The sequence below is a fragment of the Ammospiza caudacuta genome, chromosome 29, assembly GCF_027887145.1.
Source record: "Ammospiza caudacuta isolate bAmmCau1 chromosome 29, bAmmCau1.pri, whole genome shotgun sequence".
Taxonomy (NCBI): domain Eukaryota; kingdom Metazoa; phylum Chordata; class Aves; order Passeriformes; family Passerellidae; genus Ammospiza; species Ammospiza caudacuta.
This window is the reverse complement of record NC_080621.1, coordinates 6,301,459-6,327,769: the sequence shown is the minus strand read 5'-3', so window position 1 is coordinate 6,327,769 and position 26,311 is coordinate 6,301,459. Positions and strand designations below refer to the sequence as shown.

At 45.3% G+C, this 26,311-nt stretch overlaps 1 protein-coding gene across 1 annotated transcript in view; it reads right to left on the bottom strand.

Annotated features, from left to right (window-relative positions):
* Positions 1 to 20,211, bottom strand: part of LOC131569232 (protein arginine N-methyltransferase 5-like) — a 37,373-nt gene extending 17,162 nt beyond the window's left edge. Inside the window, exons 1-6 of the mRNA XM_058821439.1 lie at positions 20,139 to 20,211; positions 13,127 to 13,185; positions 4,563 to 4,697; positions 2,507 to 2,610; positions 1,395 to 1,444; positions 764 to 927 (exon numbers count right to left, since the gene is read on the bottom strand). Coding sequence (XP_058677422.1) covers positions 764 to 927; positions 1,395 to 1,444; positions 2,507 to 2,610; positions 4,563 to 4,697; positions 13,127 to 13,185; positions 20,139 to 20,211 — 585 coding nt within the window. The remainder of the gene's footprint in view (positions 1 to 763; positions 928 to 1,394; positions 1,445 to 2,506; positions 2,611 to 4,562; positions 4,698 to 13,126; positions 13,186 to 20,138) is intronic.
* Positions 20,212 to 26,311: the final 6,100 nt, after the last annotated feature.

Here is a 26,311-nt window from a genome sequence, read left to right as displayed (position 1 = left end):
TTTTCTCCATTTTTCCCCATTTTTTGGTCACTTTTTCACCATTTTCCCCCCATTTTTTGGTCACTTTTTCACCATTTTCCCCCCCATTTTTTGGTCATTCTTTTCACCATTTTTTCCCCGGTTTTGGTCATTTTTTTCACCATTTTTTTCCCCGGTTTTGGTCATTTTTTTCACCATTTTCCCCCCATTTTTGGGCATTTTTTTCACCATTTCCCCCCCCCCCATTTTTTGGTCATTTCTTTCACCTTTTTTCCCCCGTTTTTGGTCTTTTTTTTTTACCATTTTCCCCCCATTTTTGGTCATTTTTTCCCTATTTCCCCCCATTTTTTCCCATTTCCCCCCCCCCCATTTTTGGGTCATTTTTTCACCGTTTTTTCCCCATTTTTTTGGTCATTTTTCCCCCCCAATTTTGTGGTCATTTTTTCACCGTTTTTTCCCCTTTTTTTTGGTCATTTCCCCCCCCCCCCCCATTTTGTGGTCATTTTTTCACCGTTTTTTTCCCTTTTTTGGGGTCATTTTTCCCCCCTTTTTTTTGGTCATTTTTTCCCCCATTTTTTCACTCATTTCTTTGCCATTTTTCCCCCATTTTTTCCCCACATTTCCCCCATTTTTAACCCTTCGCGTCCCATTTTTCTGGGTCATTTCCTCACCGTTTCTTCCCGTTTTTTCACCGTTTTTCGCCGTTTCTTCGCCCTTTTCCCCCATTTCCCGCCCTCCCGGTCCCTCCCAGTACAAACCAGTACAAACCAGTACAAACCAGTACCTTGAGCAGCTGTCCCAGCAGTCGCTGGTGGCCCCGGCCCAGCACTGGGAACCCTTTCTTGTTGGTGAGGAAGAGGCAGGTGGGGAGGAAGGCCGCGCGCACGGGTTCGCCCAGCCAGCGTGCCAGGGCCTCGGGGGACGGCAGGTCCGGCCCGATCTCCAGCGCTGGAAACCAGTACAGACCAGGACAGACCAGTATGGACCAGTACAGACCAGTATGGACCAATAATGATAAAAAAAACCCCGAAAAAAATCTCATTTCCCCACCAATTTTTCGCCCATTTTTCACCATTTTAAAGCCCCAAATCTGCTCCCAGTTCATCCCAATCCCAGTATGGACCAGTACAAACCAGTATGGGCCAGTACAAACCAAAAAAGGAGAAAAAAAACCCCAAAAAATCCCATTTTACACCCATTTTTCGCCATTTTAGAGCCCCAAATCCACTCCCAGTTCATCCCAATCCCAGTATAAACCAGTAAAAACCAGTACAAACCAGTACAAATTGGTACAAACCAGTACAAACCAGTATGGACCAGTACAACCCCCCTAGGTGAAGCCACACCCATTCTGGCTTAAGCCCCACCCCACTCCTGTAGGCCCCGCCCATTTTCCTGTTAGCCCCGCCCCTTACCCAGTGCCACCCGTTTGTTGTAGTCGAGGAGGGTGCGGAAGTTGTGCCACCTCTGGGGAACGGCCCAAAACAGCCCCAATTCACCCCAAATTCACCCCAAAATTCACCCCAAAATGCCCCAAATTCACCCCAAAATTAACCCCAAAACAGCCAAAGTTCACCCCAAAATCCATCCAAAAATATCCAGAATTCGCCCCAAAATTCACCCCAAAACAGCCAAAATACACCCCAAAATTCACCCCAAAATAGCCAAAATTCACCCCAAAATCCACCCCAAATTCACCACAATTCACTCCAAAATCCACCTGAAATTCACCCCAAAATTCACCCCAAAACAGCCCAAATTCACCCCAAAATTCACCCCAAAATCCATCCAAAAATATCCAGAATTCACCCCAAAAATCCACCTGAAATTCACCCCAAAATTCACCCCAAAATTCACCCCAAAACAGCCCCAATTCACCCAAAACTCACCCCAAAATTCACCCCAAAACAGCCAAAACTCACCCCAAAATTCACCCCAAAATCCACCCAAAAATATCCGGAATTCGCCCCAAAATTCACCCCAACTTCACCCCAAAATAGCCAAACTTCACCCCAAAAATCCACCCCAAATTCATCAAAATTCACCCCAAAATCCACCTCAAATTCACCCCAAAATTCACCCCAAAATACCCACAATTCACCCCAAAATACCCAAAATTCACACCAAAATTCACCTCAAAACAGCCCAAATTCACCCCAAAATTCACCCCAAATTCACCCCAAAATCCCCTGATTTCCCCCCCAAATTCCCTTTTTTCCCCCCAAATCCCTATTTTTATTCAAAATCCCCATTTTTATCCCCAAAATCCCAAGTTTTTTTCCAAAACGCCCTTTTGGTTTTTTCCCTCTACATTCCCAAATTTTCTCCAAATTTTCCTTTTCCTCTCCCCAAAAACTCCCAACTTTTCCCCAAAATTTCCATTTCCCCCCCAAATTTCCCCTTTTTTTCCCCCCAAACCCCCGAATCCCGGCCCCAAATTCCCGTTTTGCCCAAAATTTCTCATTTTTCCCCAAAATTTCCCCGTTTTTTGCCCCAATTTGCCGGTTTTTGCCCCGTTCCCCCTCACCACTCCCACGTGTTCTCCTCGTCGCCGCCGGTGGGCGGGGCCTCGTTGGCGATGACGTCATCGCGGCCGTCCTCGGGCGGGACCAGCGGGACCTGGACCCAGAACTGCCCAGACAGACCAGTTTAAACCAGTTTAAACCAGTACAAACCAGTACAAACCAGTACAAACCAGTATAAACCAGTACAAACCCGTAAGGACCAGTAAAAGCAGAAAAAGCCCACCAAAAATCCCATTTTTTTCACCATTTTGTGCCCATTTTTCGCCATTTTAGAGCCCCAAATCCACTCCCAGTTCATCCCAATCCCAGTACAAACCAGTACGGACCAGTACAAACCAGTACAAACCAGTATAAACCAGCACGGACCAGTACAAACCAGTACAAACCAGTATAAACCAGCACGGACCAGTAAGGACCAGTAAAAGCAGAAAAAGAAACCCCAAAAAATCCCATTTTTTCACCATTTTTTGCCTATTTTTTTCCATTTTAGAGACCCAAATCCACTCCCAGTTCATCTCAATCCCAGTATGGACCAGTACAAACCAGTACAAACCAGTACGGACCAGAAAAAGCAGAAAAAAAAAAAAAAAAAAAAAAAAAAACCAAAAAAAATCCCATTTTTTCACCATTTTTTGCCCATTTTTTCCCATTTTAGAGCCCCAAATGCACTCCCAGTTCATCCCAATCCCAGTACAAACCAGTACAAACCAGTACAAACCAGTACGGACCAGTACAAACCAGTAAGGACCAGTAAAAGCAGGAAAAAAACCCCAAAAAATCCCATTTTTGCCCATTTTTTGCCCATTTATCGCCATTTTAGAGTCCCAAATCCACTCCCAGTTCATCCCAATCCCAGTATAAACCAGTACAGACCAGTACAAACCAGTACAAACCAGTAAGGACCAGTAAAAGCAGAAAAAAACCCACCAAAAATCCCATTTTTTCACCCTTTATTGCCCATTTTTTGCCCATTTTTCACCACTTTAAAGCCCCCAAATCCACTCCCAGTTCATCCCAGTTCATCCCAGTATAAACCAGTCCAACCCAGTAACCCCAAACCCCATTTTAACCCTTTCCCCCCCATTTTCCACCCTATTTTCCCCATTTTTCACCAATTTTCACCCAATTTTCACCATTTTTTTCCCATTTTTCCCCATTTTCCCTCTCCCAGTCCCTCCCAGTACAAACCAGTTACCCCATTTCCCATTTCCCCAATTTTCCCCATTTTTAACCCTGTTTTCCCCGTTTCCCGCCACACTTTCCCCATTTTTGCCATATTTTCCCATTTTTTTCACAAATTTTCACCCAATTTTCACCATTTTTTCCCATTTTTTCCCCATTTTCCCTCTCCCAGTCCCTCCCAGTCCAACCCAGTAACCCCATTTCCCATTTCCCCCATTTTTAACCCTTTCCCCCCCATTTTCCACCATATTTTCCCCATTTTTTCACTGATTTTTGCCGTTTTTTCACCGTTTTTCCCCGTTTTTCCCCATTTTCTTACCCTCCCAGTACAAACCAGTACAAACCAGTAACCCCATTTCCCATTTCTCCCATTTTTAACACTGTTTTCCCCATTTCCCACCACACTTTCCCCATTTTTTGCCATATTTTCCCATTTTTTTCACCGATTTTCACCCAATTTTCACCGTTTTTTCCCATTTTTCCCCCACTTTCCCCCTCCCAGTCCCTCCCAGTACAAACCAGTTATTTCATTTCCCATTTCCCCCATTTTTAACCCTATTTTCCCCGTTTCCCACCACACTTTCCCCATTTTTTGCCATATTTCCCCATTTTTTCACCCAATTTTCACCATTTTTCCCCCATTTTCCCCCTCCCAGTCCCTCCCAGTATAAACCAGTATAAACCAGTACAAACCAGTGACCCCATTTCCCATTTCCCCCATTTTTAACCCTTTCCCCCCCATTTTCCACCATATTTCCCCCATATTTTCACCGATTTTCCCCATTTTTTCACCGATTTTCGCCGTTTTTTCACCGGTTTTCCCCGTTTTTTCCCCGTTTCCTCACCCTCCCAGTCCAAACCAGTATGGCCAGTTACCTGTGTGGCGTGGTGGCCGCTGTGCAGGTGGGCGCTGAGCCCCTCGGCCAGGTTGGGGTTGTGGCTGCCCCTGAGCGGCACCAGGTGAGCGGCCAGGCCCAGGTAAGCGCCGAAATCCAACTCCTGCCACAGGGCCTGGCCCCCAAAAATGCCAAAATTACACCCAAAAAACAGAATTTATCAAATTCACAACGTTCATTAAACACCCCGCAAAATTTCCTCAAAATTTCCCCCAAAAATCCGGGAAAAACTCCAAAAATTCCCCAAAATATTCCCCAAAATTCTCCCAAAATATCACCCAAAAATCAAAAAAAAAAAAAAAACTAAAAAATTCCTAAAAAAATCCCCCCAAAAAATCCCCAAAAGTTCCCAAAAAATTCCACAAAATTCTCCCAAAATATCACCCAAAAATCCAAAAAAAAAAAACCCTAAAAAATTCCTAAAAAAATTCCCCAAAAAAATCCCCAAAAATTCCCAAAAAATTCCAATAAATTCAACCCAAAACCCAGAATTTATAAAATTCACAACGTTCATAAAAAAATCCCGCAAAATTTCCTCATAATTCCCCCCCCAAAAATCCGGTAATTCCTCAAAAATTCCCCACTCTCCTCCCCTTTCCAATCCCATGAACATTTGTTTGGAAGCTATTTTGGACAACTTTTTTTCTCTTCTTGCAAAACACTCGGCAGACCTCCCTGCAACTTCTAGAGCACAATGGGAAATATTTTATGTGCCGGCACAGTTTCTCCTTGCCAGACATAGTGGAAAAGCTTTTGCTAAGTTGTAGACGAGAAGAGACGCTAAAGACGAAGGTACGATGCTCTCCGGAGGTAAGCGCCGTTCCTGGGCGCCTTTCATGGAAGCCACGCTGCGGAGAGCACTGTGAGCGGCACAATCGTCTTGGCACAAAGAAGGCGCTTCTTCGCCTCCGGGAGCCGGAGAGAGCGGCAGCTTTGGAAAGGTGAAGAAGGAAGCTGTACAACACTGGGATTGTGTGCGCATCTTGCCATCTGATAGAGAACAGTACTTTACCTTTCTCCTGCCTTTTCCAATCTGCTTTAGAAGGAAATAAATTTAAACCTGATCTCCGCACAGAGTGTCACTAATTTCTGTTAATTTATAATACAAAATACATTTAGGAAATGTTGGAAGTTAGTATTTTGGGAAAGAAATTGCAGTTCCACAGAACATTCCATTTAACAGAGGTTCTTGGAACGATTTATTTTGTACCTGCTGTCACTGCAATCAGTTGGTGTTTCGGCCTTGAAATGTGCACTTGCCCTTCTATAAAGCACTGTTTCATTTGCCTTTCAGTGGTATGAGTCTTGATAAATTGGAGAAGAGCCCAAGAGAAATTTATCATCCTGAGCTACAAAAGGTCAGAAGTTACTTTTTTTGGTTTGGTTCTTTTTCTTTATAATTTTCTGGAAATAAAAGTAATTAAGTATAGATACTACTGTTTTTTTTTCTTCCAGTAGCAAATGATAATAACAGCAGTAGTAGTAGCAGCAGTAATAATAATAATAGAAATGTAATACTACTTAAACTGTCTTTACCCATTGAATTGGCCATTTCAAATCAAAACTTCTAAACACAAATCAAACCATCATCCTTATAGAATCTCTAGTAGGACTGGACTACAGATCCTGGTTTTGTTGACAGGATTTATTGGTTCTGGAAGAACAAGAGGGAAGTACAAGCCTAACTACTCCTTGCTCACAGACCCATCCAGTGAATACTGCTTTGTATTTTGATGGGCTTATGATGACTTTGAAATCAATTGCTCATTACAGAAAAAAATTAATGTTTTTTTTTATGTGACAGCAGAAATAACTTTAAGCACCAACTTAATAATAACAGATTACCAATTTAAGTTCATAATTTTATGCTATACTATCAAAGTTTAAAGGTAAATTTTTACATATTTGGAGATGGTATAAAGCATATGTTCCAATGTGTAGGATGTATGCAAAGATACGTACATACCTGAAAGTCCTTAGAGGAAACAAAATTTTACATCTGTTGTTTGACTGTTTATCATATAATATTTGGTTTTATTTCCCAGGGATCGATGAATTTTAACTTTGGAGTCCTCTATGCTAAGGATGGTCAACTTACAGATGTTCAGTAATGGTGAGTTTTTCACATTCTCCTTAATTGCTTTGTTCATCTGCATTAAAAAAAAAAGAAGAGTAAAAAAAAAAAAAAGAATGTTTATTATTTTTTACCCTGTTATATCTGTTTCGTCAGTATTTGCTGGAGCTCTGCTTACCGAAGCTCTGGGTTCCTTCTGTCCCACTGGGAGTTGCCCAGTTTGGTTGCATCTGGTGAAATTCACCCTGAGACCTTACAGAACTAGCTCAAACTACGTGAGAGCCATTTGCAGTTCTCTCCACACACCTGGAGAATGGGTGATGTTTCTGAGGATCCGGCGAGTGTGCTTCTATCAAAACTCAGTGTGTGAAATTTCTGGGGAAAACCTTTTCTGTGTCCTGAAGGGTTCAAACTCTGGTGAGGATTCACTTATCAGTTGCTCACCTGGATGGTTCCAGCTCTTAAAGTTAACACTTGTACTCTTGCCCTGTAGTTTATATCTATTGTATTTTTGTTATTTTGCAAGATTTTACAGCTTTGCAAAATATTGTGCATTTCACTCTGGAACCTCTCAGATGGTTCTTTGGTGCAGCACCACCCCATGGGACACTTGGCTGCTGTTCTGAAGGGGTTGGTCTCCAGAATTGTAAATCCTGGAGAGTTCGTAAGTCTTCTGTCCCCAGGCAGGTATCATGCTTTGTTTACTTTTGTTCTGTTGGTTAGGTGCTGCTTCTCATTGGAAGTATGAATTTCAAACTACCCTGTTCTTTTTTTAACTGTTTTCCCAGTTCTCTCCGTACGGCAGGGAAAGACTCTCGTATCCTTGTCGTCGGGCTCGGTGCTGTCCAAGAAGATGCAGAGACTAAAAGAATCATAAGAAGCAAAATATGACTGCAGGGAAAACAAGCTGGAGAGAACAAAAGGTGATATTGTTATCCTTACCCTGTATTAGAAACATCCGCTGTGCTTTGATGCTGGCAGCTGCCAGGGGCTTGTTAGCTCTTTGTAGGCAGGTGTAGGTGTTCACTTGTAGGTTTTTTTCTCTGGACAAGTCAATTCAAACTTTGCTAAGCTTATATTTGCAGATTACTCTCTAGCACAGTCCAGCATGACATTTTGTAAAATTAATGTTGTAAAAATACCATGTTACTTGGAAATTGCTAATGATGAGAAGCCTTAGGGAAAAATAAGATGTCAGGGTTGGGAGATATGAGAAGAATGCTGTGGGGATGTTAGACTGAAATAAAGCACGCTTTAAGCTGGACTGGCATGCTGGCAGGTCCCCTATTAAACAGTAGTGCTGAGATTAGCCTGGGGGTTGCCCATTGTTTCTGTAGAAATCAATGTTTCCGGGTCTTCAGAGGTAAGCTGCTTTGAAAAGCTGGAAAGTGCAGTATACTGACAATCCCCGTGCTTTAGATTAAAAGTAGATTTCAGAAGGGTGATAGGCTTTTGTTTTTTCCTAGAAGTCGATGTAATCCTATCGAGGAGGTTTTAATTCTGTGTTGCCATGTCATCCATCAGGGCCCTGTCGTACTAATCGTCATACAAGTACAAAACAAAAAATCAGACCCTGTCCCAACCACTTAGAGCCCAGAACACGATTTCCTCGGGCTGCCATTTGTGTGCCCTCGGTACTCACCACGGAAGCGAGCTGGGGATTGTTGCAGCTGTTGGGAACAAACTGCTTCTCGTCACACAGAAATGGAATTGGGACGACGCCTCGGCCAGCCCCTCTCTGCCATCGTCTCCTGAATCTGCAGCAGAGCAGTTCCAGTCCATCTGGGTACGTGTAATCCAGCTCCTGATGATCTGAGCACATGGAGCAGTGCTCAGCTGCTGTGGGGGGCTCAGGGAAGGCAGAGTGTGCATTGTCATCTTCCTGAACCTACAGATGAATCCAAGTGAGAAACCACAGGGTGGAAATCAGTCGCATATATGCTAAACAAAACTTGCAGATTTTTTAAAGAGTTGTTTCTGCTTGTTATTTGTTGTGTTTCTGTGCTTAGAAAACATCCCTTTAAAATCAGCTCCGTTCATCAGTTGAACCTTTGTTTGCAGACACTCCCTGAGCAGAATTTGTTGCAGACTCAGTGCACGCTGTGCTGGCCTCCCGGGAGTGTGAGGAGCTCATGTGTGCTACTTTTTGCTTTAGGACGCTCTGCGGTATTTATTCCTTTTGGGATACATGATGAGAATTCCCAAGAGAGGTAGTTATAAGATATGACATTGGGAAAAAGCCTGTGTGGTTGGAATGTTGTTGCTGTCAAAAGTTAATTTTTTCTTAGCCAGTAGTTAGCTTTTTGCTTTATTTTTGTGGTATCAGTATTGTATTGTTTAAAAAATTGCTTCAAAAATCACTTCAGTGGTTGCCCACCAGTACCTTGTTCAGATTTGCCTATTTGCTTGTAGCTAAAATGTTCACATCTTGTTTATCCTTCTATTTAAGAAACTGCTGCCCAGCCAACTAATAACTGAATATCCATCTGTCTAGGACACGGGGAGAGGATTTAGGTAATGTCTTTGTTTCCAGAAAAAAGTTCCAGTGTAGTTTCTAAATAGAGGAGAAGGGGGTGGAGACTCGGGGCTCTGATGCCATTGGGGCACCCCAAGGTCCCCAGGAGAGGGAGCGCTACTGGGGCGCCGGAGCAGGTGTGTTCTCATGTAATTTAGAACAAATTATAAATATGAATATAAAAATTATAAATAAAGAAATATTTTTTAAATAGTTAAATAAAGCGGGTTTTTTTAATGTGTCAAAAGGCAGGGTTTTGATTGTAAAAATTATAAATACAAATAATATAAAAGTAGAAATCTAAGTTCAGAAATATATAATAAATACATACAGAGAAATATAAAATTTAAAAATTAAGAAAAAATTAGTTGCAGCAATAAATATTATACATAATTTAAATAATAATTTAAATATATTAAAATTTTATATATATTATATATCATTATTAATGTAATACATCCAAAGAAACAATAAATTAAACTATGAATGTATAATTATACAAAGTATAAATAAAAAAAATTTCAATATCCTTTAAAAGAAGGGGTTTTTTTATTTATTTGGTTAGAGATGGGGTTTTTATTTGGAATAAAAGAAGTATTATAGAAGTATAAAAATAAATATAAAAATATACAATCAATATGGAAAGATATTTATAAAAACTCAACCGAATGATGCCGCCTTCGGCCGAATCGAACGAGCTCAGCCAAACCAAGGCGAGACCAATCGAACCTGACGGCCTCGAGCGAACCTAGGCCAGGCTTCCGAGGCTGCCTGAACCGAGCCGAGCTCAGCCGCACTGTGCCGCCTGCTCTCGTGCGCATTAATTAGCGCGAGTGCGGACACAACCTAGTGAGCTCCTGTCCCACCCGCGCTCCCGGTCGGGTCTGTGCCATGGGCGGGCCCCCCCCCGGGACGCGGCAGCAGGAGAGCTCTGAGCCGGGTGAGTTTAACGGGAGGTGGCGCCACTTGCCCGCCCTCAGGGAGCTGAGCTGAGCCGCGCCAAATGCACAGAGAGCGGCTCCGAGTTTGGCTGAAGGGAGCCGAGGTGCGCCGAAGAGCCAACTATAGCCAAGTGTCTCCGGAGCGAGCCAAGCTCCACCGAGCGCAGCATCCCAGGCAGGGCGAGGCACTGGGCTGGACTCAGGGTGCAGGCCGGGCTCAGTGAGGCTTCCCCGCCTGTCCCTCTCCCTAGCCCTCCTTCCATCTCTCCGTATTCGCCTTCTGTTGCTCCCTTTCCCCCATTCTGCATTGTGCAGGATGCCTCCCGGACCCAAGCTGCCACCACCACAAAGTCAGCCTGGTTTGAGGGTCCCAAGTGGCTCTGGCAATCTGCCATCAGGAAACTGGACTGTTGAATTTTGTTTACCTGGGAAAAGGGTCAGCACTAGTGTTCAGGAGCCTGTGGCCCCGAGTGGCTGGCTGTCTTCGCAAATTCTGCCTTGCGCAGGATGCCTCCCAGACCCAAGGTGCCACCACCACAAAGTCAGGCTGGTTTGAGGGTCCCAAATGGCTCCAGCAATCTTCCATCAGGAACCTGGACTGCTGAGTTTTGTTCTTCTAGGAAAGGGCTGGCATTGGTGTTCAGGAGGCCTCGCCTGGAGTAGCTGGCTGCCTGCTGAAATTCTGCATTTCCAAATGTGCCTCCAGGACCCAAGCCTGCACCAGTGGCAACTCCAGCTGCTTTGAACACGGCACGTGTCTCCTGCCATCTGCCATCAGGAACCTGGGAGGCTGAGTTACACTTCCCTGTGTAAAGGGCGGCATTGGTGTCCAAGGCCCAGGGGCACTTAGTGTCCCGCTGTCTGCTGAAATTCTGCATTGCGCAGGATGCCTCCCGGACCCAAGCTGCCATGACCTCGAAGTCAGGCTGGTTTGAGGGTCCCAAATGGCTCCAGCAATCTGCAGCAAAGAACCTGGGCTGCTGAGTTTTGCTTACCTGGGAAAAGGGTCAGCACTAGTGTTCATGGGCCTGTGGCCTGTAGTGGCCAGGCGCCTACTGAAATTCTGCATTGCGCAGGATGCCTCCCGGATGCAAGCTGCCACCACCGCAAAGTCAGGCTGGTTTGAGCGTCACAAATTGTGGAGAGTATTATTAATAATTGGTTAGCTGAGAAAGGCCATACTGAAATAATGCCGCTGGTTAAGCTGAAGGAGAAAAGCCAGCAGTCAGCAAGCTAAAAGGAAAGGTCAGCAGTGACCTTGCTGCAACATGAGGAAAGGCAGTAGAGATTAGTCCTGAATATATCCTGAGAATATGTGAAAAGTATCAAAAGTAGAACCATAGGAATGCAGAAGTAGGCGTAGGTGCTGATATGCAACTGACCAATCCTGAGCTCAACTTTTGCAATATGTATGAAGTTCATTATTAACTGTATTTAACCTGCCGTACTGATCAAAAAAATTGAGCCTGTGATGATCAAATTGATGTCCTGGTTCCCTTCCGTCGACAAATGGTGGAGAATGCGGGCATAACCGAATCTCTGCCCTTTTTCTCGGATTAAAAGAAAAAGGGATTACGCCACGATCGAGGAAGTTGGGTTTGGGTCCTTGCAGCCGGGACGGTGCCGGAATTTGAAGCACCCTTAAGGTTCACAACAGTGACTTAAGCCAATACGTGTCGCAGGAGCCTGGAGAGCTGCAACAGCGCGCGCTGATTAAGAGGTATGGATAGGCAAGCGACATATGATTTATTCACCCCATATTTAGAGTGGCGAGGGATAAAAGGGATAGATTTAAAAAAGGAGTTACCAGGGTTATTAGCTTATGGCCATGCTAAGGGTATCTTTTCTAATCCTCATACAGTTCATGAGCTAGCAGAGTGGAAGAAGTTTGGGGAAATACTGTGGGATACAGTGTTAGACGATGATAAGTCAGCAAAGAAATTAGGAAAGCTATGGCGGGTGGTGTATAACACGTTACTTCAGCAGGTATCTGAGAGAAAGGCAGCAGAAAGGGCAACAGAAGCTCATAAGAGGAATATAGGGTATGGTCGTGAGAATGATCCCCTGGCACCTTCTGTAACTAAGATACTTATGCCTAAGGGTCCCCAGCAAAGTGGTGTGGAGGATTTTCCTATAGGCGCAGTGGAACCGTCTGCACCTTTCCTGTCAGAGGGGGAGGGCGAGTTGGATGGTGGGGGTAAGAGCAAACCAGCTTTGCCTCCGCCACCAGCTTCAGGCGGGTCGGATGGTGGGGGTGGGAGCAAGCCCGCTTCGCCTCCGCCGCCAGCCTTGCCTCCGCCGCTTCCCCTCAGCGAGCCGGCTCCAGTTACAGATTCGGCGGGGGGGGGGGGCCCATTCCCCCGCCCGAGCCGGCTCCAGCGGGGGGGGCTGATTGCCCCCCGCAGGCCGGCTCCGCTCGAGCCGGCTCCGGTTTCACTGTCAGCTCCAGCGGGGGGGCCGCTTCCCCTTCTTCCCCTGCACGAGCCAGCCTCTGCTTCACTGCCTTCCCCGTGCGAAACCTCGGTGTCTGCACCGAAGCGCCAGCAGCACAGCACCCTTAAAGAGTCAGATCCCATCCCAGGGGCACACCGTGATCCATGGGGGGAGATGGCTAAACAGAGGAGGGAAGCTTGGGCTGCTTTGGCGAAGGAAGTAATGCAAATGGGGGATGGTGAGGCGGTGGAAATAGCTTCTAGTCTTGCAGGTCCGGTAACATACACACCACAGTATGATGCACAGGGGAACCTTACGCATAATATAGCAGAATATACTCCCTTAGATTGGAAGCTGTTAACTCAGCTACGTTCTACGGTTAGTCAGTTTGGAGTAAAAAGTGAACCTGTTAGGCAAATGTTGGATTATCTTTTTAATACTCAGGTTTTATGTCCTAATGATTTAAAAGGAATAGTTCGGTTGATATTTAGTCAGCATCAGCAGTTATTGTTTAATGCACATGACCCATTACATGGAGTAACAGTAAAGGAGCTGATGGGCTTAGAGGCATTTTTACGTACAGAGGCACAGATGATATCGGGAGCAGATAAACTTAGAGAGTCTATGTGGTTAGTGCGTGCTGCAATAGACATGGTTAAAGAGCCAGGAGGGTTACCAGCTTATATGGGCATTAAACAAGGAAGGGAAGAATCATTTGGAAATTTTATCGATAGAACAGCTACTGCTATAGATCGGGCTGGTGTTGCAGGGCACTATTGAAGTAGTGTGCCTTGCAAAATAGCAATCCAGCAACACAAAGAGTGTTAGCTACTTTAGGGGCAAATTGGACTATTGAAGAAGCATTAGAGCGAATGGCATTAATGCCAACAGCTTCACAGGCATTTATAGCAGAAGCCTTAAAGGAGTTAGGATTAGGGTTACAAAAGCAAGCATAGTCTACTCAGAGTCAGGTGTTAGCTGCTCTTGCTCCTCTCCGAAGAGGCTCACTGGCGGTCACGCAAGGAGGCTCGAGACCATTCATCAAGTATTGCCGATAAGGCAATGAGGGACAGACACAAGTTGCCGCAGTGACATCGGAGACACCAGCAGCTGCCGTAACATCGCTGCTACCTCCTGTCTGCAACCCGCAACAACAGGGAGCCTCGACTTGGACTTATCAGCAGCAGTAGACATCACACTAATGACGAACCGGCCTGAGAGGATACCCACTGGAGTAAAGGGCCCTCTTATATTAAATGGACAAACATGTGGAGCATTATTGCTGGGACGTTCCTCTACAACTATGTTGGGATTATTTGTTTTGCCTGGTGTTATCGATGCAGACTTTACAGGGGAAATACAAATCATGGCTTACACCCTTTATCCTCCGATTAAAATTACAAAAGGACAACGCATTGCACAATTGGTACCACTGTCACAAATGACATCAGGAATACAATCATTTACTGGACAAACTCGGGATGAAAAAGGTTTTGGTTCTACTGGTGTTACACTTTTAACTGTGGATTTACAAAATAGGCCAAAGCAAAAAGTTGAAATTACTTATGGGCATCAAAGCATAACCCTTTATGGATTATTGGATACAGGAGCAGATACCAGCATCATTTCTCCAGATGCGTGGCCACAACATTGGCCTCTATTTCCTTCATCAAACATGCTCACAGGAGTGGGAGGATTTACATTGGCAAGCAGATCGCCGTCTTTGTCTGTGTGCATTGAGAATCAACAAATATCGGCTGTGTTTTCAATTGTTCAACTGCCTCCTACAGTTTCCTGCTTAATTGGAAGGGACATTTTAACACAATTGGGAGTGGTGTTAACTAATCAGCATCCTTTGGGGTAATTGCCATTGCTTGGACTTTCCCCATTCCACTCACCTGGAAAACGGATACACCGGTGATGGTTAAGCAATGGCCATTAAAAGGGGAGAGTCTTATGCATGCCCATGAATTGGTACAGGAACAATATACAAAAGGGACACCTACGTTTATCCACAAGCCCTTGCATATTCGCTTGTTATTGCTGCAGAGAAAATTCAGACTACAAAGCCCTGGAAATATTTGGGATGGACTCTGATGGATCAAATAGTAATACCACAAAAGTTGGAATTACAATTGGACATTAAAACTCTACATGATGCACAGAAGTTGCTGGGAGACTTACAGTGGCTGAAGCCTATTGTGGGAATACCAAATCATTTATTAGAAACCCTACGGCCTTTGTTAAAAGGCGTGGACCCTACTACTCCTGTACACCTGACAAAGGAGCATCATCTTGCCTTGCAGCAAATTATTAACTGTGTACAGCAAGGGTATGTGTCTCGTCGACAACTCGACCACCCCATTGACCTTATTATCTGGAATAGCCCTTGCCACTTGCTTGGTGCTCTCTCTCAGTTGCAAAAGAAAACGGGGGAGATACGGGTGTTGGAATGGTTATCACCACCACTACAGCATAAGAAAACAATATCTTCAAAAATTGAACAATTGGCTGCATTAATCAAAAAGGGGCGTCTCAGAATTCTTGAAGTGGATGGTAGAGAACCTGCTACTATTAGATTGCCTATGGAAAAAGAAACCTTGGACTGGTACTTGATTAATTCAAAGAATTTACAAGAAGCATTATTGGTGTCACCTGCTAAAGTAGAGACTAGTAAATTAGTGCCTAGAGTTTTGCAATGGATGACAGAATGGAACTGGATCACTCGACCTTTGAGAGAAGAAAACCCCATAGAAGGAGCTATTACAGCTTTTACAGATGCAGGAAAGAAATCAAGGCGTGCTGCTGTTACCTGGCAAGAAAAGGGACAATGGAAGCATCAACTCCTCACAGCAGACCCTGCAGATAGCTTACAAACTTTGGAATTGTTAGCAGTAGTATGGGCGGTGTCCAACTTACAGGAGCCTTTAAATGTGGTCACAGACTCTATGTATGTTGCAGGAGTAGCCAAACGAATAGAGGAAGCAGCAATTAAGGAAGTGAATAATAAACGATTGTATGAGTTACTGATACAGTTAAGGAAGGCTTTACGAGAAAGAAATGCAGCATATTCTGTGATTCATATTAGGAGTCATAAGTGGTCTGAAGGTTTAGGAGAAGGGAATGAACGTGCAGATAAATTGGTTACTCTACCCATTGATAATTCTTGTCCTATTGACAAGCACACATTGGCCAGAGAAGCACATAGTAGATATCATCAAAATGCAAGAGGTTTAGCAAAACACTTTGAGCTGAGTTTATCAGAAGCCAAGGCAATTGTCAGAGCATGTCCAACATGTAGTTATCATAATGGTGGAATAGGTCTACGCATCGGGGTTAATCCTCAAGGTTTAGAAATAAATGAGAAATGGCAAATGGATGTTACACACATAGCCAGATTTGGTAAAGTCAAGCATGTGCACGTCACCATAGATACATACAGTCATTACATATGGGCTACGGCTCAAGCAGGAGAAAAGGCTATACATGTTATCAGACACCTGTTAAGTTGTTTCGCTGTTATGGGAGTTCCAAAGAGTATTAAAACCGATAATGGTCCAACTTATGTAAGTGCTAGGGTTCGGAAATTTTTGAATCAGTGGTCTGTTAAGCACGTGACAGGTATTCTACACTCTCCTACTGGACAGGCAATAGTGGAAAGAGCAAACGGTACCCTTAAGCAGTATATTGAAAAACATCAAGATTTGGCAGATCCACAAGCATATTTGGCTAAGGTTTTGTATGTGATTAACCATTTATGCATTTTTGGGGAAGATGATACCCCTCCTGCAATGAAACATCATCCAAGGTCAGGTCAGGAAAATACTAAGGAAACAGAGGTCTGGGTTAAGTATAAGAACCCGAGTACAGGATTATGGGAAAAAACCTGCAAAAGTATTATATTGGGGTCGGGGGTATCTTTGTGTTTCCTCACCTACAGGGCCTTTGTGGGTGCCTGCTAAGTGGACTAAACCTGTTTTTGATGCAGCCTCTGGTGGATCACCTCACAGAGGAGGACAAGAAGCGACAGGGGAAGAAACTGCTTCTAGTCCTACAACCACTGCTGTTACAATTGAAGGGGTACTCGGAAGCGGTGGACAGAGCACTGACACGTCACTATCGGACGGCCCAGGAGCTGATTGGTTTTATTGACTCATTATCAACTTTTCACTTAACGAATCCAGCGAAACTACATTGCCTTGACTGTCACAATCCACATTGTGCTGCCTGGATAGCTCTACGTTGTGGGGGTTGTGAAAGAACTTTTTGGATAGAACAATCACTATTGTGGGATTTGTGGTGTCATACTTGTGAACACGAGCACACGTGGGGTAAAAGCTGGCAAGATGAATTAAGGAGACAAACAGGGCAAAACGCATATATAGCTTTAAATCTTTATGAGTCTCCTGAACAGAAAATTCTTGCTTATTATCGATGGGAGGTACAATGTATTGTGAATAGAATTAAGGTTCAAAGTAAATCACGTATAGTTTCTATAAGGTGTAGGAAATTAGTGCCTTTAACACAGCATTCAATTGTAGGACCCTTCAAAGGGGATCCTGATAGAGCATTAGATTGCTGCATTGACAAGCTGCAAAAATTGAGTTTGCAAGTGGCAGGACCAGTGAAATCAGGAGCAGCAAGATTAAAGACAGATAAGAAAAAGAAGGCAAAAGGGGAAGGGTCTCATTTGAATAAGGGTATCAGTGATTGCTAATTAATTTTCTATGATTAGAACACTTTTACAGTTGTGGGACCCTCAGGAAGATATAGTTGTTGAGGAGGATAACGAACAAGAACTACGATTACGAAATAAGATACGTCTTGTGTTAAAGAGAGACCTTGAGCTGTTAGCCTCATATAGTAAAAAAGCTGAAGAGGCTTTGCGATCACCACCATTGAATTGGTTGCTTTGGGTTGAAGAACCAGACTTTTATACTGGTCCTTACTTATATTCACTTCCTTGTTATGTTTGCAAAAGGGATAATGATAAATGCTATGCATGGGTAGCTTTGCATTGTGCAGATTGTAATCAGGTTTATTGGTATTCACAGAGGTCAGTAGATTATTTATGGTGTAACCCTTGTTCTGGAAGGTGGATTTGAAATTATTTCTGGGTTAGAGCTCTTGAACAAAGTACTGGCCTGCCAGGACGGACAGGATTACAGCTCTTTGAGAGTGCAGAACAAGTGATTATAGCATATCTTAGGTGGAAGTTGCAGGAAAACCTTAGAATATTTGAAATTAATAAAGCCTCACGCATCATAGCAGCTCGCTGTAAAGCTGATTTGCCTTCAAACTTATCTCATGCTATACTTGTGAGCAAGGATGCTGATTTAGAATTAGATCAGTATATTCAAAAATTGACTCAGCCTTACAATAGACAATCTAACAAACCAGGGAAAAGACAGCGAAGAAAGGAAAAACAAAACAAGCAGAAGGAAGAAAGGGAGAAGCAAAGCAAGCAAAAAGAAAAATGAGGTTTGTTCTTGTTATACTGCTCAATGCTGTAGCAAGTGAAGCAGTAGGAATAACACACTTTAGTCAAACAAGGGAAAATTTATGGGTGACACTTGCTAATCAAACTAACCAATCATCACTTTGTCTTAGTCTTGGAGGAGTCACTAACCCATTTCGAACATGCCTGGTAGGACTTCCTGTGTGGTCTCCTGGAGAATTTTGCAGTTTGATAAACAATCAAACCTTATGTATGTCTAACATGTCAAACATCACATTGCCGGTGCAACAAGGGTATACTGCAAGTCAGAGTGATGGTTATCGTCAATGCTTACTAATCCAATCACTTAACACCTCTTTGCATTCTCCTCCTGAGGAATTGGATCTTTTTGGAAGTACGAATGCCAGCATATCTAACACTACAGCTGGTGGATGGTTTAGCTTCAGACTTTTGGGTGCTCAGAATTTAAACCAACCTAAAGAAACATGGGCCACCCTAGATTCATCCCTGAATGTGAGTGAATTCTCTCCACAGCATTACAGTCAATGTAACAGCACAAATATTACAGCACCAATGAAATTACCCACAGGAATATTTTTGATTTGTGGAGACAGGGCGTGGAATGGTATACCAGCTAAACCACAGGGTGGACCCTGTTTTTTGGGAAAATTGTCACTGTTTCACCCTAATGTGTCCTTGCTAATGCAGTTGAGTCAAAATTCAAACAGGAAAAAATGTAGCATACATGACTTAGACTGCAGCAAGATAGGAGATCCACGGTTTTGGGGCACATTCAAACAGGTGGTGGTTTCAACTATCATGCCAGGAGGATCTGCCAATAAAGCTATGAATTTAGCAAAACAATTAGGATGCTGGGCAAGGGATGAGCTGAACAAGACATCACAAATTCTAGACATGTTAACTGCAGATGTGCAAAGTGTTAACCATGCTGTTTTGCAGAATAGAGCTGCTGTAGATTTTTTGCTCTTAGCACAAGGGCATGGATGTGAAGAATTTGAGGGAATGTGTTGCATGAATCTGTCTGATCATTCGGTGTCCATTCACACTAAGATAAAAGAATTGCAACAGGGACTTCACAAACTTAAGGAAGAAGACGGTTTAGGAATTGACGAATGGCTTAAAGGCTTAGGACTTGGACCGTGGCTGAGGAACCTTGTGATCTATGCTATAGGCCTGCTGGGTGTAATCTTACTGTTTTTGCTTATTTTGCCTTGTATCTTTAACTGTATTCAAAACATGGTCAGCCGTACAATAGCAAAAATATGGCAAACTAATCTCCTTGCGCAAGAAGAAAACGGGGGAAATGTGGAGAGTATTATTAATAATTGGTTAGCTGAGAAAGGCCATACTGAAATAATGCCGCTGGTTAAGCTGAAGGAGAAAAGCCAGCAGTCAGCAAGCTAAAAGGAAAGGTCAGCAGTGACCTTGCTGCAACATGAGGAAAGGCAGTAGAGATTAGTCCTGAATATATCCTGAGAATATGTGAAAAGTATCAAAAGTAGAACCATAGGAATGCAGAAGTAGGCGTAGGTGCTGATATGCAACTGACCAATCCTGAGCTCAACTTTTGCAATATGTATGAAGTTCATTATTAACTGTATTTAACCTGCCGTACTGATCAAAAAAATTGAGCCTGTGATGATCAAATTGATGTCCTGGTTCCCTTCCGTCGACAACAAATGGCTACAGCAACCCGCCATCAGAAATCTGAGCTGGTGAGTTACACTTCCTGGTGTAAAGGGTGGCATTGGTATCCTGTGCCCCGGGGCCCTTAGTGGCTGGTGGCCTGTTGAAATTCTGCCTTGCGCAGGATGCCTCCCGGACCCAAGCTGCCACCACCTTTAAGTCAGGCAGGTTTGAGGGTCCCAAGCGCCTCCAGCAATCTGCCACACGAACCTGGGGTGCAGAGTTTTGCTTACCTGGGAAAAGGGTCAGCACTAGTGTTCAGGAGCCTGTTGCCAGGCATGGCCGGCTGTCTGCCTGCTGAAGTTCTGCATTGTACAGGATGCCTCCCGCGCCTACACTGCCACCACCTTTAAGTGAGGCAGGTTTGAGGGTCCCAAGTGGTCCCAGCAGTCTGCCATCAGGAACCTGAGCTGGTGAGTTGCACTTACCTGTGTAAAGGGTGGCATTTTTATCCTGTGCCCAGGGGCCCTTAGTGGCCAGCTGCCTGTTGAAATTCTGCATTGCGCAGGATGCCTCCTGGACCCAAGCTGCCACCTGTGCTGTGTCGAGCTCGTTTGAGTGTCCCAAGCGCCTCCAGCAATATTCCACACGAACCTGGGCTGCAGAGTTTTGCTTACCTGGGAAAAGGGTCAGCACCTGTGTTCAGGAGCCTGTTGCCTGGCATGGCCGGGTGTCTGCTGAAATTCCACATTGCGCAGGATGCCTCCCGGATCCAAGCTGCCACCACCGCAAAGTCAGGCTGGTTTGAGAGTCACAAATGGCTGCAGCAACCTGCCATCAGAAACCTGAGCTGGTGAGTTACACTTCCTTGTGTAAAGGGCGGCATTGGTATCCTGTGCCCAGGGGCCCTTAGTGGCCGGCTGCCTGCTGAAATTCTGCATTGCGCAGGATGCCTCCTGGATCCAATCTGCTGCCTGTGCTGTGTCGAGCTCGTTTGAGAATCCCAAGCGCCTCCAGCAATCTGAAAGCAGGAACCTGGGATGCTGAGTTTTGCTCCCCTGAGAAAAGGGTCAGCCCTCATGTTCAGGGGCCTGTGGCCCAGAGTGGCCGGCTGTCTGCCAGCTGAAGTTCTGCGTTGTGCAGGATGCCTTCTGGACCAAAGCTGCCACCACCACAAAGTCAGCCTGGTTTGAGAGTCCCAAGTGCCTCCAGCAATCTGCCACACGAACCTGGGGTGCAGAGTTTTGCTTACCTGGGAAAAGGGTCAGCACTAGTGTTCAGGAGCCTGTTGCCCGGCGTGGCCAGCTGTGTGATGAAATTCCGCATTGCGCAGGATGCCTCCCGGACCCAAGCTGCCATCACCTCAAAGTCAGGCAGGTTTGAGGGTCCCAAGTGGTTCCAGCAGTCTGCCATCAGGAACCTGAGCTGGTGAGTTACACTTACCTGTGTAAAGGGCGGCATTGGTGTTCAGGAGGCCTAGGGGCTCTTAGCGGCTGGCTGTCTGCTGAAATGCTGCATTTCCAAATATGCCTACCAGACCCAAGCCTGCACCAGTTCCAACTCCTGCTGCTTTGGCCTCGGCACGTGTCTCCTGCCATCTGCCATCAGGAACCTGGGCGGCTGAGTTACACTTCCCTGTGTAAAGGGCGGCATTGGTGTCCAAGGCCCAGGGGCACTTAGTGTCCCGCTGTCTGCTGAAATTCCGCACTGCACAGGATGCCTCCCAGACCCAAGCTGCCACCACCGCAACGTCAGGCTGATTTGACAGTGCCCAGTGTCTTCTGGAATCTGCCATCAGGACCCTGGACTGTTCAGTGTTTTTTCCCAGGGCAACGGGTCAGCATTTTTTTTCAGGTGCCTCAGGCCCGGAGTGTCCCGCTGCCTTTTGAATTTCCCTATTGCACAGGATGCCTCCAAGTCCTAAGCTGGCACAACTCGCAGGTCAGGCTGGTTTGAGCGTCTTAAGGCACTCCCGCAATCTTCCATCAGGAACCTGGTCTGTTGCGTTTTCTTTCCAGGGAAAAGAGCTGGCTTTGGTGTTTGGGGGCCTGTGGCCTGTAGTGGCTGTCTGGCTCCTTAAATTCTGCATTGCACCAGATGCCTTGCAGACCCAAGCTGGCACCAGTGAACACTCAGGCCGCATTAACAGTACCAAGTGCCTCCTGCAAAGGGACGCCAGGAACCTGGAATGGTTAGTTTTGTTTACTTAGGAAAAGGGCTGGCATTTTTGTCAAGGGCTCAGGTGCTATGAGTGCCTGTCTGGCTCCTGATATTTTGCATTGCACAGGATGCCTCTCCAGCCCACACCGCCACCACTGCAAAATCAGGCTGCATAGTCAGTGCCAACTGCTTCCTGCGAACCTGGCCTGGTGAGTTTTGTTCGGCAGGGAAAAGGGACAGTGTTTGTGTTCACGGGCCTGTAGCCCGGAGTGGTGTGCTGCCCGCTGAAATTCTATTTTGTGAAATATGCCTCCCAGATCCAAGCTGGCACCAGTGACAACTCAAGGTACTTTGGTAGTGCTAAGTGCCTCTTGCAAACTGCCATCTTGAACCTGGAATAGTTAGTTTTCTTTGATAGGGAAAAGGGCCTATAGGCCCTTCTGAACACACTGGTGTTCAGAGGTCTATGGCCCAGAGTGGCCGGCTTGCTGAAAATTGTGCATCGAGCCAGATGTCTCCCAGACACAAGCTGCCACCACCGCAAAGTCAGGTTGCTTTGTGAGTCTTAAGTGCCTCCTGAAAACCTTCCCCAGCTGTCCCTCATCGTTAAGGGTTTTGATTGACAAAAAAAAATTCTGTTTTTTTATTGCTGGAGGGATTTAAATTGAGGAGAACCCTTCTTTTCACAATATTTTTGGAAAATAAATTATAGGGTAGAATCGGTATATTTGCCATTTTATCAGTTTCAGCAGAGCTAACTGCCCCGCTTTCTAATTTTTACAGGTTCACTGGAAGGAAGCTCTGTCTTTTTCAGCATTTTTAGGATTTAAATATTAATTTCTGGCCACTTTTTTCTGTGCCTTTGGACCAGCTATCTTAGACAAGAGCGAGCCTGGAGTGTACTTAACACATAAGCCGCCCAGGAGGTTTTTCTTCTCATTTTTCTTTCTAATGTAGATAGGCCTAATTAGGACTCCCAATGAGACTTAGGCTATTTATGTCATTACCATTCTTCTCCACTCTACTTAGTCATACTTGATGTTCTACTTAGCAATCACCAAAGAATAATTATGTAAGGTAGCAGCAAATGACCCAATCTATCCAGCTATGTAACCTTAATACAAAGTTTTATGTCTTACCAGTTTTTTGTTCTTCTGCTGCAAGTAGTCATTGTGAAAAAAGAAAGCGCTGTTGTTTTTCTGAAGAGTTTTCTTCTAAAACAAGCCCTTTACTCCCCTTGAATCTGAGTCAGAGGAGCAAAACTGCTGCAGCTCTTCTAAGGGCTTTTATACCCAGTGGGATTAGCCCCCTCCCTTTTCCTGGGCATCATGGGAATGAGAGGCGGGCACAATCAGGGATATATTAACCCCAGCCTTGGCTAAGGGGCTTCATTCCCTCTGTGGGATGTGCTGGGGTAAGAGCTCTCCTCTCATTTCAGTGAAGAAGCTCTTTCAGCTCATCTCAGCTTGTTTTCAGCAGGTGTTTCTGGGCATCTAAAGCAACTGAGGCTTGGAAAATACTGTGAAGAAAACACCATGGAATACAGGGAGTATTTAAGTTTGTGATTTTGGGTTTTGTGTGTAGGGGTGATAAAGCATATTTGTAATTTCTGGTTTTGTTATGTTTTTTTATTGTTTTTAGGAGGAGTGCAGCTTCCAGAGATTCCAGGTGGTGTCAATTACATTACTTCTTTCAGCCGATTGCTTCTGTCACAAGAGCGATCTTCCCAGTGTCCAAGAAGATGTTTGAGATTGAGGCTTCGGGTGACTTGAGGATTGTGAGTAGGAGAAGGGAGGGTGAGCAGGAATCCAGTTGAGAGTTCTTGGGGGGGGGCTTGAACGCCGCAGGGTGAGAAAGGGTGTTTATTTGAGGGCTCCCTCACACCAGGTTTTTCAGAAGCATAGCAGAGGCATTCTCATGTCTTCCTCACACAAGGTCATCCACTGCACTCACGGGAATGCCATTTAACTTTGGTTTTTTCAAATCCAGGTGCCACTCCTAATAAAGGCCACAGCCTTGGAATCAGGATGAAGCTGGAGCCTGAAAGAGCCAGGCATAATCAGGAGAGGGCAAGTAGTTCCCTTGCTGGGATTTGGCCCACATAACTCTGAACTCATGCTTTGGTTTTGGTTTTCTTTATTGTAGCTGACTGAGAGGCTATCCGGCCATCACAGGGCCCTTCGAGGCAGACTCATATCAGGTGCAAAGTGGATTCCCATCACCGATAATTCAAAAGATAAATTGGGGGCCACAGCCTGGAGATGGGAGGGTAGTGGGTTGGAAGTTATTGGGACAGATTTAAAAGTTAGCAGAGGGAAAAGCAATTTTCTCCACAAGGGGGTCTTAGGACAGCTAAAGGGAGAGGCTCTACTTTTGATGGCAGCTTTCAGGCGGGCAGTGCAGAACAGCTCTGGCCTGTGTCGTGTTGTCTGGTGTGCTGTGTTACCTGGTGTGTCTTTGGGGTCCCTTTTGCCTTCTCCCCTCGAGGCCCTCACCACAAGCATAATGTGTCGTGTTTAATGTCCCCCTGTTTGTCACGTTCTGTGTCATGGGTGTCTGCACACATTGGTGCCAGAGCTGTTCTGCCCTGCCACATGGCCTGCTGCAATAGGACAAGCCCTGGGGAGTTGGAATTTGTAATGTGGGGTTTACTTTGCCTCTAGATGCTGTTCCTAGATTGACATAAGGTGTTTGCAGCTTGTGAGTTATCCTGGTGGTGTTTGACATACGTTCTAGCTTTCTTTCAGGTGCAGATCCATGGCAGAGGGTTAGGGTTAGGAGGTGCCAGGTCTGCTTACTAGCACGGTGAGTAGCAGACTGGTGGGGTTTTGGCTGATGTGGTGCCAGGATCAGGCACTGATGTTTGGTTTTCTTTACTCTAGCTGTTTGAGAGACACCAGCCCGGTGCCAGCAGGACCTTCCCAGCTGATGAGTTGGCCTTTCTTTGCACCTGACATGGACCAGCATCCCCAGATGTTTGAGAGATAAGTAGAGGGTTACAACCCACAGAGGGGATGAAAGCAGGGTGCTGGTTTGGGAATTACTGGGAGGGGTTTTTGAGTCCGCTTTGGAGGTGGGGGGTGCTCATGAAGTGGCCCCTTAGGCCCCATAAAAGCAAAGTCTCACTTTTGATCCCAGTGCTGAGGTGTGCAGGGCAGAGCAGTCCTGGTGTGTCTCGTGTCACTTGTCTATTTTGCATTATGTGTTGCTTGTGTGTCTCATGTCTTTTACCTTAGCCCCTTGAGGGGCCTGTCAGAAACCCTGGCATCATTCTTAGCATCTTTGATCTCTGCCTTCCCTGGCCTGACACCCAGGCCATAGTTATCATTCTGATACCTGTCTGAGCTCCCCAGTCAAAAGCTCTCTCTTTGGAAGCATCCAGTCAGGTGTCTTGTCAGGTCTTGTTCTGAGCTGTATGGGCAGCTATGCCCCACCTGATCCACTATGGCAGATTAGGACTTGAAAGAATGTGAGGGCAGGTAGACGATTCTGACCGTAGGATTCCTGGGCATCCATCTTTGCAGTCCTTGGACAAAATCATTCAGTTAGCATCTTCTTTCTCCAGGGTTCTCTGAGCCTCATTGGCTCACCATCGGTCTCAGCTCGGTCACCTTCTTTTGCATTCTCTCAGTCCTTGCAGCCATTTTCCTTGCCTAGAGGTTTCTGTTCCTGTTGTGTCCCCGTTGTCTGTCCTTTCTGTCCTGTGTCACGGGTGTCAGCACACATTTGTGCCGGAGCTGCTCTGCCCTGCCGCACAACCTGGTGCAATAGGAGCAGTCCTGGGGACTTGGAATTTGTAATGTGGGCTGTATTTAGACTCTCGATGGGATTTGTTGATGGACACAAGATTTGTGGAGCTGTCAAGCTATTCTGCAGCCCTTTGACTTCTGTCCTAACTTTCTTTCAGATGCAGAAGGATAAAAACTGGGCAGAGCCCTCATCCCGGGTGACGGGATTGCCCCAAGCAGGTCAGTCACCGTTTTCCTTGGTAGAGGAAGCAGAAATGATGGCTGTTACAGCAGTGTTCTTTGGCACTCTTTTTAGGAAGTCCAGGCAGAGAGCAGCAGCCAAGGCCAGCGGGCAAGGTGAGCATTGAGTAGTGCACAGGAGCAGTTTTATTGTTGAGGTCTCAGTTTCTGGTTCAGCTCTAAGCATCTCCTCTTGTTTTTTTTTTTAATTTTAGGTGCTCCACTTGCGATCTATCCTGGCCGAGCATGCCCATGCCAGGTGGGTGCAAGCTCAAGGTATCGGTGTGGCACACTTGTCACAGTAGGGAGGCTGTGTTTTCACAGTATCTCAGCACGCTTTTCTGCTTTGTGTCCTTGCAGGTGTGTTTGTAAAATTTTGGGGAAAATTTGGGAATTTGGGTAAATTTGGGATTTTAGGGAAGTTTTGGGGAATCTTTAGTGAATTTTTAGAATTTTTCTGGGATTTTTTTGAGTTTTTTTTAAGATTTTTGGGGTTTTTTTTCTGATTTTTCAGGACCATTTTAGGAAGAATT